The 12,886-nt window shown below is 42.2% G+C and overlaps 2 protein-coding genes across 12 annotated transcripts in view; one reads left to right on the top strand and one right to left on the bottom strand.

The window, feature by feature from the left end:
• Nucleotides 1-5,351, top strand: part of myo9aa (myosin IXAa) — a 120,592-nt gene extending 115,241 nt beyond the window's left edge. For 6 of the 11 annotated variants that reach the window (XM_034221000.1, XM_034221004.1, XM_034221005.1 and 3 more), the window contains 9 exons: nucleotides 511-639; nucleotides 785-890; nucleotides 982-1,113; nucleotides 1,622-1,745; nucleotides 1,940-1,987; nucleotides 2,600-2,617; nucleotides 2,855-3,063; nucleotides 3,271-3,413; nucleotides 3,821-5,351. In XM_034221000.1, the coding sequence (XP_034076891.1) occupies nucleotides 511-639; nucleotides 785-890; nucleotides 982-1,113; nucleotides 1,622-1,745; nucleotides 1,940-1,987; nucleotides 2,600-2,617; nucleotides 2,855-3,063; nucleotides 3,271-3,413; nucleotides 3,821-4,305 (1,394 nt within the window). In that variant the 3' untranslated portion in view covers nucleotides 4,306-5,351. The other 5 variants (XM_034221003.1, XM_034221001.1, XM_034220999.1 and 2 more) reach the window with 4 other exon arrangements.
• A 2,824-nt stretch (nucleotides 5,352-8,175) lies between these two features.
• Nucleotides 8,176-8,804, bottom strand: LOC117549285 (translation initiation factor IF-2-like). The gene has a single exon (XM_034221054.1). The coding sequence runs from the start codon at nucleotides 8,707-8,709 to the stop codon at nucleotides 8,188-8,190; it is 522 nt and encodes a 173-aa protein (XP_034076945.1). The 5' UTR covers nucleotides 8,710-8,804; the 3' UTR covers nucleotides 8,176-8,187.
• Nucleotides 8,805-12,886: the final 4,082 nt, after the last annotated feature.

Genomic DNA, 12,886 nt, shown 5'->3' with positions numbered 1-12,886 from the left:
ATTCTTAAATATACAGAAAATGTGATGTTATTTAATATGCATTTGCACAAATTGCATCAGTATCAATAAAAAAACAAAACCTGAATTATAATGTCAAGTTAAAACACTGTTGGATAAAGCTAGGATAACAAATATGTCTACATTCTATTAACGTATTAGAACAAAACATTTTGGGGAATTTTGGATAACAGCCGTTTTTAAAAGAATTATAAAAAATCTATTTTAGCCATGTTTTTTTATAAAAAATGTTCTATATATTAGGCTATAATAATAATAATACTACATGGGATTTTTATAGCGCTTTTCCTAATGCTCAAAGATGCTTTACATAAAATAAAATGTATGGTTGATATATGGCTAAATATATCTGCCAAAATAGACCAAAATTGACTAGCATTTACTGTTTCGCCTTAAAGCTGAGAAACATGAAATGGATAGGAACAAATGTCATTACTAACTACTGATAAAGTGTTGGTTTGTTTTTTGTTCATTCTCCTTGTGACCACGCAGATGTAGACAGCATGAATCTGGACGAGTACAACATCCACGTCATCGCTAGTGTTTTCAAGCAGTGGCTGAGAGACCTGCCTAATCCTCTGATGACATTTGAGCTGTATGATGAGTTCATACGGACCATGGGTAAGTGATCGACGTCCAACTCCATTGTGTTTTGAAAGCCACCACACTGGAGATTCTGTCACAATTACAAGTTATGATTGTGAACAGCAGAAGATATATTTGTTTGCTGCAAAGGTTAATCATGATTTGTCTTGTGCCTCCAAAGTTTTGCAAGATAAAAAGGAATTGATCCGAGGAGTGTATTCAATTATTGACCAGCTAAGCAGAACTCATCTAAACACTCTGGAACGCCTCATATTTCATCTCGTCAGGTAAAAAACTGGTCTTATAGTAGGATTCATGCATTAAACTGCTTTATGGCCTCCCTGATGGCCTGTTATAATACTAAATTCATGCTTTTAGGGTCTCTTTACAAGAGGACACAAATCGGATGTCTGCTAACGCCTTGGCTATAGTTTTTGCTCCCTGCATCCTGCGCTGTCCTGACACCATCGATCCCATGCAGAGTGTCCAGGACATCGGCAAGACGACAGCGTAAGAATAAACCATCATGTCTATCAAATACCTTCCCTCGAATTGACCGAGACAGCAATTTACAAAGTTTGAAGCAGCAGTGGATCTTAAATGAATGTGTGTCATGTGGGAGCAATTAACAACATCTATTCAAGTCTATCAAGATCCAATTTAGCAAGATATATTCAGATGGCAGAAGTGCAATTTTGACAGATAATTGACGAATGATGATGCTCGACAAACAAACACTTTGAGACCAAAGTTAACTGAAGTGATTACCATTTTTCAGCATAACTGACATCATGATGATATTATTTAAACAAAATGGTTTTTAAATTGGATTGTGTTGCTGCTCAGTTCCTCGATAATGGTTGAGGAAATTCATGGGATTTCCTTTTTGTTTCCAACAATTTGAGAACTGCTGACCTGAGGCAAAATACAAGGCCTGCAGAGAGGCTATTGCTTCTCAATTACTTTAACACAACTACAATTTTCCATTCTTCTGAAGTGGTTTTCTTGCCCTCCATAGGTGTGTCGAACTTATCATTTGTGAACAGATGAATAAGTACAGAGTTCGACTAAAGGACATCAACAGCCTGGAGTTTGCAGAGAATAAGGCCAAGTGCAGACTGACCCACATTCGCCGATCGATGGTAAGATCGGATAATATGACAAATATTACTAATCAAACTTTTATAAGATTCGCAGTTACTCATGGCTATATCTTACTGACTGAACCATCCTAAACTCTCCTTCAGTGCTGTACATTTCCTGATTTCCTCCTTTTGTAAGATTTGTTTCTCCTCTCCTGATCCTCCTCCCTTAACGTGTCCTTTCCTTTACCCAGAAACCTGTACTAATAGCTGTTAGATTTATGAACATAATGCGCACTATGGTATGTATCCAGTCCCCAAGTCATCATCCAGTGGTTGTTGTGGTGCCAATCACTGCATAGTCTCATGGCTTGAAATATGAACATCTTAATGTCTTCTCCATCCCTTAAGCATGACTCATTATGTCTCTGCTTCTGTATTTTCTTGCATTGTCTTGTGGAATGAAGTCAGCAGATAATGCAATCATATAATCACTTCTTATTAGATTTACATCGGATTATGGAACACATAAATCAAACATTTTTCTACATAATGTATGACTTGAAATAATGTATGCAAATACTGCATAAAGAGCTTATTTAGATCTCTTTCTTTTTCATAACGAATCTAGAAGGATAAATTGGATACTGGATACATTGTGGACAGAAATGTCAAAATGAAATGTCATAGTTCATTTCCTGTGCAAGTACTTAATGATAGTTATATTGTGAGTATTAGCTTCACTTCAAAGAACCAAGAAGGATTCCTTCTGACAAATCCTGATCATCTGACCCTTAGCTAGAAAGGCAGCAAATCAGACCTTGATACTGCACATTGAAACCAGAATAACAATGACCTTTCAGAACCTCGCATTACTGATTCTTCTTTCTTTTGCTTTTCACATTTCTGAGCAGACAATTGCAGCTAAAAAGGTAAAGTGTGTATCACTGTGCTGCATCTACCTTGTTGTTTGATCATCTTCTAGTGCTGCTCTGCTGATTATTTCATTTGGTTTAGTCATTGCCTGTGCTTGTGAGTAGCTGCGTGCTAAAAGTTGTGAAGTGTGCTGTGTATGACTGCATAACTGTTATCATTCATTTATTTCTGAACCACAAATGTAATATTCACATTAGTGAGAAGACAACATCTGCCCTTGTTTTGTTTCTCAGGGAAAAGGCCATGTACAGCAAATAAGCTACCACACACCCTCGCCTCCAGTTAGTCCGCGGCTGCCATCAGTGGTGGACCCTGTGATAGAGGAGAGTGGCTGTGAAGAGGGAGAGGACTCTTTAACCGAAATCTCCGAGCATCAGCAGGCAGCCATGCAGCAGGAAGAGAGAGTGTTGACAGAGCAAATCGAAAGCCTGCAGAAAGAGAAGTAAACACAGCAAATGCACTTAAAATGTTCTGAAAATGTTGTAACTCCGGATAATGAGACCCTGTGAAGAGTCTGTCACAATACTAAAAACATTAAATATTTGAATTCAGTCAAATAAAATGTTAAATATGCATGTGTTAGAACTATTATGTATTTCACGATGTGTGTTCAGCTAATTTGTTAATCTGGATATATTTTCCTCTGCAGAGAGGAGTTGACTTTTGAGATGCTGTCTCTGGAGCCACGAGCCTCAGATGATGAGACCCTGGAGTCGGAGGCTTCTATCGGTACAGCCGACAGCTCGGAAAACCTCAATGTGGACTCTGAGGGAACCTTCTCGGATTTCTCTGGTATGGCACTATGCACAAAATCAAAATTCATTTTTCAGTTTACTATTTGTATGCTTCCGTGCATGCAACAGCAATGGCCAAATCAAAAAATCAATCATTTTATTTGAAATTGGCACCAACATCTTATTGGACTCAAGAATGAAATGATTCGATTTTGGTTGACTATGGTAAAAGTCACCTTGGCTTGATTAAACACATATTTGGCCTTTACTAAAGAATGAATACCCTAAAAATTATGAAAATGTCATACAAATAGGATACAATTATGGCCAGATCAGACATGGACGTAAACTGCAACTTGACTGGTCGGCTGAGGCATACAACTGTAAAGCCGTAATTCTAGTTTTTATGTGCAACTGGAGAAAAAATATTTTTCACATAAACGTTGTCTTTACATTTCGTTGCAGAGAAAGGTCCAGTGTTGACTTCCCCCTGGCCTCGGAGGTCTGACATGACGAGCCCCCGCCGGCGTGCTCTCCGCAGGCAGCCAGAGTCCCTGGACTCTGTTGACTCCAGTGTTTCCTCCTACTCTTCCTCATCACATTACCAACCATCGTCCTCGTCCTCTTCTGCCACCAGCCGGCGCTTTCGTTTCCACTCCAAGTCTCCCTCTGCAGGCTCAGGTCCAGCACAGGCTCAGGCTCTGAATACATCTCAAGCCTCTCGATCCGACTGCTTAGACATCAGCCCTACAGGAGATCAGGAAGGACATAGCGAAAGACCCCAGTTTACCAGCCGAGGCACATTCAACCCAGAGAGGGGCAAACAGAAACTTAGAGGGGCCAAGCCTTCTTCCCTGAGGCACTCCAGAGGAGGCAGTGGCCATAGCAGGGACCCTCCAGACATACCACAGCAGCTTGTGTTGTATGGCAGTAATGAATTCATGGTATGAAGGTCACTGCGACACCAAAGCACTCCCTTTCCAACTCCCTGGCAAGCGTTTACATTCTCAGTGGGAGGTAACGTAATGGCAACTGATTTCCAATCTTCAAAGCACTCTTGCTTCGCTTTTCCTGAAGTCCGCGATGAAGTGTCCTCAAGTGCAGTGTACAGTGTTTCCATGTTTGAACTGCCACCCATGCTCTCGCAGTGCCTTGGCAGCTCTTTACTTGGCGCCAAGAGGAGATGCACTGAGAAGGACCGAGAAAAGGGAACGTTGAATATGCAGGAGACCACTCGGCATCAGGGAATGTTACAGAGCTTGGAAAACGGAAGATAAATGAGAAGAAATCCGGCAACATCAGGCGTCACAGATGTTACAGTGAACTTAAAGCTCACAATAATTAGCTGCTTTATGAGTTTACATTTCATAACAATCAGTGTAAGCAGCAGTTGCTCTGTTACTACCAATTCATTTTCCTTATTTAATTAATTTTAATGTCACAGACATTCTTTATAGCATATAATATACAGGTAAAAATACTGTACAAAGCCGGAACACCAGCCTCTGCTGGGTAGTTGAAGTTAAATATTTATCTTTTTATTTTACATTTTTTTTTGAGTATCTTGGAAAGAGATGTACGGATTTGGGAAGAGGATGATTTGTGTGTGTGTGTGTTTGTGCGGCAGAGCGAGAAAGTATGATTGTATGTATGTGTGTGAAAGAGAAAATCACTTCATGTGTTTTGAGTTTGTGCTGCTTTTTTCCCCCTTACAAGGGAAATACCGCCATCAAAGGGACCAATCAGCTGGTGCGTATTCCAGCCAAAGGGGATCCCAGCTCTGTAAAGAATGTCGGCTGTGTATAAAATCCCTGCATTCACTGCTTAACAGCCATACAACAATTGTAATTGTACAGTACAGTTCATATGTACAGTATAGTGGACAAATGCCATTATATTCTTGAAACCTATTGTTTCCCATCCACTCCCAAACCCATCCCCACCCCCTGTCTCTAAAGTGTTTGCTCAATGGCAACCAAGAAAAAACATAAAATCAGTATGTCTCTTGTCTTTATTATTGAGAATGTTTATGTTTTCTATTCTGTCTATTTGCACTTTGCAGAACTGTAGATGACATATTTAAAAACACAGCAGACGTTATGTAGGTGAAGCTACATTCCATTATGAGGTAAATGGAATGTAGCCACAATTAATTATATTATTGATAAATGTGCTTTTCCTACTGTGACATATTAAAACATCTTCCGTAACAAGAGACACCAAAAGACCTAAAAGGGGTCATGTTCATTTTCAGGTTCATACTTTTGTTTTGTGTTTCCGCTACAGTAGAACATTTAAATGCTTTAATGTTCAAATATCACTTTATTTTTCCACTGTCTGACTTTTGGAATATTCCCCCTCTGTCTAAAACCCTCCGCTTTAACAACTGTCTATTTTAGCACCCCTCCCAAAAAAAGGCTAGTTTGCTCCACCCAAATGTACTGTATGTGGACAAGCACTGAAGAAGTGAGTTTTTCATGATATATCCCCTTCAACTTATCAAGGTAGTACCACAGCTTTGGGAGAAGTTTACTGGTTTGTTACAATGATACAAAAACAATGTTGTACAATTATTAATATAATATGATATAATTACACATTTTATTTGTATACCACACTTTTAAAACAACGTCTTCTCAAGGTGCTTCACAAGTCGGTGAGAAAAAAAGTGATCTAAGAAACATATTAAAGGTATAGGTGTGGGGACAGACAAGGATGTCTGCAAGTTGCATTGTTTAAGTCAGGGGTCCCCAAACTTTTTCCTGTGAGGGCCACATAACTTTTCCCTTCTCTGCCGGGTCAGTTTGTAACATAAAAGGTGTGACGATCGCATGGGTGTCTAAACGTAAACATTTATTGTTTTCTAGAAAGCCACACATAACCAAATATTAATAACCCTTTCCGGGATCTTCACAGAAAAAAAGTCAGGAAATAAATAATAACACTATTGTAACGTTCCCAAGATGAGTCGGAGACAGGCTTGTAGTTATTAGGCTTTAATAACTAGTATTTGAAGACAGATGATAACAGGTCAAGTACACTTCGTGGGTTCTACCGCACACTCCACTCATCTAACTTCTACACATACCCATATATATAGCACCGTCTACGTCACAACTCCCGCCCTTCCCCGTCCGCTCCACCAACCACAGGCCCGCACCTCAGCCACCATCACGGTGCAGCTCTATGATTGGCAGAGAGACGGGGGATGCCTAAGTGACACCCTGAGTAGCCTATCAGGATCGCTACACTACCCCCCCACTACAAAGTTCCTCGCCCACGAGGAACAAATAAAACTCAGCACAAACACTACCCCCACCCTCTCCAGTACTCTACAGGGACCAACCCACTGACTGTCCAGTTTTGGGCACCGGCCTTTCTTCCGTTGTGGGCTGTAGACCCAGACCAGCTCCCCGGCCCGGAAATGCTGCCCTCTTGTCCTGGTGTCATAGTTCCGCTTCTGTCCACCTCGTCCAGTCTCAGCTCCATCTCCTTCCGTTCGCCTCCGAGTCTGAACCTCACAGAGTCCAGGGTCTGCTCCACCTCTGCCTTCATCGAGGCCTCTCTGTGTTGGGCGTTCTGCTCCATGATACTCCTCTCCGCTATAGCTACGCTTGCCTGCTTCTGGGACTCATCCAGCTGAGGTTTACAGGTATCCAACTCTGCTTCTGTCCTTTGCAGGTCTTCTAGAGTTTTCAAAGTCTCCAGTTGGGATTGTCCTAGCTTATTCTGGAGCTCGTTGTAACCTTGCTGCAGCGCCTTAGCGTCTCTACCCATCTCGCTGATCCTCTCCTGGTACTTGATGCAATCCCTCCCTCAGCAGTAGTGCTGGGGGGGAAACGATTATTTTGAAAACGATTAATCGGGCGATTATTTGATCGATTAGTCGACTAATCTAACGATTATTTTTCTGTTGTTCAATTCATAAAAAACGTAATGTAAAAAAATATTTTTTCACGATACTGTGTCTCAGGGGATCTTAATATTTAAGAACCTATTAATGTGTTATACCAGATTAACGGAAATAATCTCAGCTAACTGACGATACAAACCATGTTTACCAAAACAAAACACAAGTCTCATAAGAAGCATCTAAATGACCCCTGAGCGAAAAATGCTAACGGACATTGGCACATAACTCAAGATAAAAGTACCCTTATTACTTATCGTAGCTGCACATACAAGATATCCGATTAAAGCTGAGACTCCACAGATTATGTAGGTATATAGTATCATCACTGAGTGATCCGGACTCGCGACAGGGGAAGCAAATACAGTCATCACAACACGTACCTTCACAGAGCTTCTAGGGAGATCGTCTCACCGCCGTAGCTGTCAATCTGATCAAAAGACGTGTTCAATGGCATTAAAATGAGAAAAAACGCGGCTGAATCGGTTAATCCATAGGTTTTTAACGTCTATGTATAAAAAAATGATTGAATTTATAATCCATAATTCCATTTTTATGTAAAAATCGGAGAGCAAATGCCAGCTGCTAATGGTAGCCACCACAGCTAGCTGCTGCTTCCGGTCTAGGCTATGCAGCAGTCTCAGTGAGATATAAATATATAAATATCTTTGCGTTTTGGACTAACTTTAAAATATTCCCATGCTTTTGAAGACCTAGGGCGAGATGTTTTCGTTTCGGGGCTTCGTGCGCAATCCTGTGAGGAGGAGTTGGTAGCCGTTTCAGTCTCCATTGTGTTTGAAGTGCGATTGCGAACTGCTTGTTGCTTTGGGTGACCCACGTGTGTGTAGCGACGCGTCGACGCGGAAATATGTCTCGACGATATTTTGAAGTCGATACGGCACTACTCAGCAGCTCCTCCTGCTTACCAGACTCTGCTTCTGCTCTCTCTCTGTGCTTGCCTCATGTCCTCCTCCAGCCTGGCGGCCCGGTCGCTCTCGCTCTGCGCCTCAGCCTCCAACTCGGCCCGCTCCCTCGCCAACCGCTCCACCTCCCGCTGCAGCTCGGCCAAGTGCTCCCGGTTGTCCGCCGCCTCCTGCTGGTAGTCTGCGATGCTGCCGTTGAGCTGGGACAGCTGGTTCGTCAGACGCTCCTCCAGGTTGTCCTTCTCGGCTTCCAGGCTCCTGAGCAGCTCTTTGAACTGCGCCTCCCTCTTGGCACCCTCCTCCACCAGGCTCCTTTCTCTCTCTTTGCCCTCTTGGAGGCACTTCTCCAGAGAGGCCACAAGGCTCTCCTTCTCTTTACTCTCCTGGAGATCTCGCTCAAGAGAGGTCAGCTCCGCTTTGAGTCTAGCCTCCTGTTGCTGCCGCAGTTCCCTCTCTGCATTGACAGCTGCTTCCATCTCCCTCATTTTCTCCTCTAATAAAACTTGAACACTTTCAGTCATTTCGGTAACCCATACAGGCTTCTCCTCCACTCTGCAGCTCCTCACAGCCGGTGGTACCGGCCTTCCGTTGCTCCTCGCCGCTACACTCCACACAATCTCTCTCTACAGCCATCTCCAAGGCCGCCTGCAAGGACTGTGGATGCTGCAGCTGTACCCCAACCCTCAAGTCCGCAGGGAGGAGAGCCCTGATGAATTAATCACGTGCCAGCTCACTCTGCACTCCGGGTGGCATGTGTGCATATGCCCGCCGCGTCAGGCTCTCCACGTCGTTAGCCAACGCACGCAGCGTCTCTCCAGACTTCCTACAGCGGTTACTGTTAGAGTTTTGAGGTTTTTACAACCCCACTCGGCTCCGCGTGTCGTTTTGACGAGTCCTGCTTAAAATCATAACAGGAAGGAAATCAGACAGAGAACACCCAGATACCAGTTTAAACAATCTGTTTTAATTATCAAAGGTAATAATGCAATGCAATATAATACATTACAATACAATATAATACAATATACTACAATTATATTGTAATGTTTAAGAAGTAGCCGGCCCACTTCTGCCCTGTTCGCGTGCTGCGGAGATCCTTCTGTCCTGACAGCATGTGAAGAGAGGCCGAACTCAGGAATCGACAGGAGATATACCAGAACAGAGAAGGAAGGGTTTAGGTCAGCTGGTCATCTTTTCAGGTCCTCTCATTGGCAGACGCAAAATATGCTTTGTCACAGTGACCCAGCGCTGGCCAGCAGAAAACCAAACAGGCCCATTTTACAACAAAACACATCTTATCACCCAAGTCATGTGTTTCTTTATGAAAGCCATACTTGTTGGAAATAAACAGTCATTATCCCATGACATCCTCAGAACTAGCTCACCAACAACGCCTAACTGTCTTCATACCCCCCAATTATCTCTGAACTTGTATTCACCCGAAGTCAGCTCACCCATAATCTAGAAGGACCATTGTCTCTCTTAACTGTGTGACTAAATTCTCAAGGCCTGCAGGATGCGCATAATTAACTTAGGACGAATTTAGCCACTATATCTAATGGTTAACCAAGAAAAACACTCAAAAGGGTAATCTTTTCACTCAAAACAGAACTCACAAGTAATTCTGCATTTTACCCCTCAAAAATAGCCTAAAGCACCCTTTTGATGAAAAGGGTAAAAGTGAAAGAAAAAGACTATTGCGCTAATCTACTTTAAAGAAAAAGGGAACATTGTTTCAGGAATCTATAAAAAAAACTCTATATTTAAGAGGAAACATGTATTTTGTTCCTTCAACTATTAATACACAGGAATGTATATACCCACACATATATTAGGGATAACATGATAAAATACACCTCTTATATATTGGTGAGATTAAAATGAATATACCAAAAATATGCTGCATCACATCTTCTGCATAATACTCTTCATAAACTTCCACAATTCCCCCTTTTTATCTCTTTCTCCAGAGATAAACTTTAAACAAGGCACTTGAAACATATACCCACTGTCATTCTTTTCTACTGTGTCCGTCCCCCAAACATTGTATAAATCCATCCGAAGCTGGTATTTAGAGTACTTGAAACCTTCATGGAGACAGAACACCACTTTCCATGGCAGTGAAGGAACCATGAGGGGGCAGCTGGGTGCTAGTGCAGTCTCCTTGTGTGGTGAATCATCAGCCCCCCCCCCCCTCAGAGGAATACGCCAACAAGGGGCAGCTGATAGGGAGGGGGAGATGCGGCTAGCCCTTCACGGGTGGAACTGATCAGAGAAGTAGACTCCTCTGCTGCCTCGACAAGTCCCCTGTGCCGTCCTGGCTTGTCGTGTCTTTGTCCCCCCGATCCGCTGACGGCAGTTTCTGGGCTGCCTGCTAGAGAGATGTCTTCCTCCTCCTCCGGGCCGCTGATGGCGGCTTCCGGGTCGATGCTGGAGAGATGTCTTCCCGATTCTCCTTCTCCGGCCCGCTGATGATGCCTCCCGGGTCGACTGCCTTGACGAGGGCCAGGTCTGTCCTGATGTCGTCTAGGGTCCTCGCAGGTGTTTTCCCGACCGCACACTGGCTCCAGTGGTACCAGTTGTCCCCCTTTCCTTCTAGGCGGACGGCATGGGAGGTCCTCTGGGTCACTCGGTCGGGGCCGGAGAGCCTGGGGTTGAGCCACTTTGTCCTGATGACTTTCAGCCAGACGAACTCTGCTGTGTCGGCCTCGTGCTTCTCGGGTCCCCCTTTTGGCACCAGCAACCTGTGTGGAGAAATCTGATACAACTCCCTCAAGCCTACGCTCAGCTGTTTTGACCCACTTGGAGCCTGTTGGTGGGGTGTCTTGAAACAACAGCCGTCTGTGAACAGGTTTTCTAAATTAATTGTAGACCTCCTATCTGCCAGTACAGCTTCAGAATCTTAGTACTTGGATTGTGCCAACTAAATAAGAACCCCAACATCTTTAGGTAAACTAAATAACATATTTCAATAGCTCTGAATTTCTGACAAGCATCTGTGTTTATTTTTAAATGAAATCCTTGAGATCCTATTTAAAATCCAAATATAATATGAACTGCTAATGTTTCTGGTAAAGAAACACATTAATGTTATGGATTCAAAAACAACCAAAATCACGATGCTAACAAAGTGAATGATTTCCTGGTGATACTGCTTCTACCTGTCAGTGCCTAGATATTATCACGCTGAAAAAATGAATACAGAATTCCAACAAACTGTCATCAAATGTCTTATAAATTGAGATGAAATGTATATCCTCATAATGACCTAAACAATAAAGTCTATGGCTTTTACTTCTTCACCAGGCTAGTTACATGATGTTGTCTAAATTAAATGATGTCTCATTACACTACTATGTTTTAGTTTTAACTGTAATATGTTCTTTCTACATTTCAAACCTCAGTTACTTTTATACCTGTTGAAACATTACTCACAGGTCAACTTCTTCAGTATTCCATTCTGGAAATCACATCTCTCACAGTAGCCCCTTGGCCACTTATTCTGCATCTGTGTTACCTGTTATAACTCAACCAATATTAGAAACATGTCAACATTCATCAAACAGTATCTTATCCCCAGATATGGAGCAGGTCAATTCTAAAACCGTCAATCAATGGTCAGATTGAACAATCGAGTTGGGGCAGCCGTACACTCCCCCTTTTTACACATGACTCATGTGTAACCAAAATCCTGTATGGGAAGAAAACCTTCAGGTAATAATGGATTATAAGAAAATATCAAACATTTTTACCCAAATGTACATCCATCATTTCCACAGTAAACACTCCAGTGAAATGAAGTGTTTCTCTCCATCCTTCAGTCCTAAAAGAAACAGAATCTTCATGTTTTAGTTTGAGTTCCACATTCTGCAAACTGCCACCTCCTGTGGGAGTGCACAAGTGAGGTTTTCCAATTCTGTGGAATGTTATTGAGGCCCAGAAAAATGTGTTAGTCCAAAAACATGCTTGATTAGTCATTGTTTTAAATCATGCAGTTGCACTGATCACATGCAGACATACACTCACATTCACACTCACACTGTCAGGTTGTAAAGTCAAGTTTGGTCAGGTTCACCCCAGAGTCAGTCATTCACAGTGCCTTGTCAAGTTACACTGTCGGTCAGGGTCAAAGGTCAGTTGGTCTCAGTCTTTTTTGGCCATGTGTCGTGCTCTGCAGAGACTTTGACATTTCAGCATAGGCCAGTATCCTTTGTCAACACAAATATGTATATATGGAGCGCCATCATTTATTAATTCACAATTACAACTATAATGTTCAAGATATCTCTAACTTTTCATTGAGACAGCTGCTTCCCACATTCCCCGAAAAGTGTTTAGCCAAAAAATGTCACTTCCTTATTGTACTACTACTGCAGTTTATCAACACCTAATCTATATTCAAATGTCTAATAGATCTATTTCAGAAACTTGTGCACATAATTATCATCTTGAGTCAAACCATTACTATGATCTGTAAAGCTCTGCTATGTATTTCATAACTCATATTCATTTATCTTCAAATCTGGTCCACTTAAAGAACAATGTTAACCTCTTTAACAGTGCGTGGAACCTTGGGTTTCCGAATATGTAACAATCACTCCTTCCTTTATCAAGGATTCTAAAAACAGAAGTCATTTCATCAATGGTTTGTAGCTAAATTTAGGAATTATCACTTATGGTAGGTATGTTTTTACTCTT

This window comes from Gymnodraco acuticeps, unplaced genomic scaffold, assembly GCF_902827175.1.
Source record: "Gymnodraco acuticeps unplaced genomic scaffold, fGymAcu1.1, whole genome shotgun sequence".
Lineage (NCBI taxonomy): Eukaryota > Metazoa > Chordata > Actinopteri > Perciformes > Bathydraconidae > Gymnodraco > Gymnodraco acuticeps.
The sequence above is the reverse complement of the archived record's forward strand: the minus strand, read 5'-3'. Positions and strand labels throughout refer to the sequence as shown.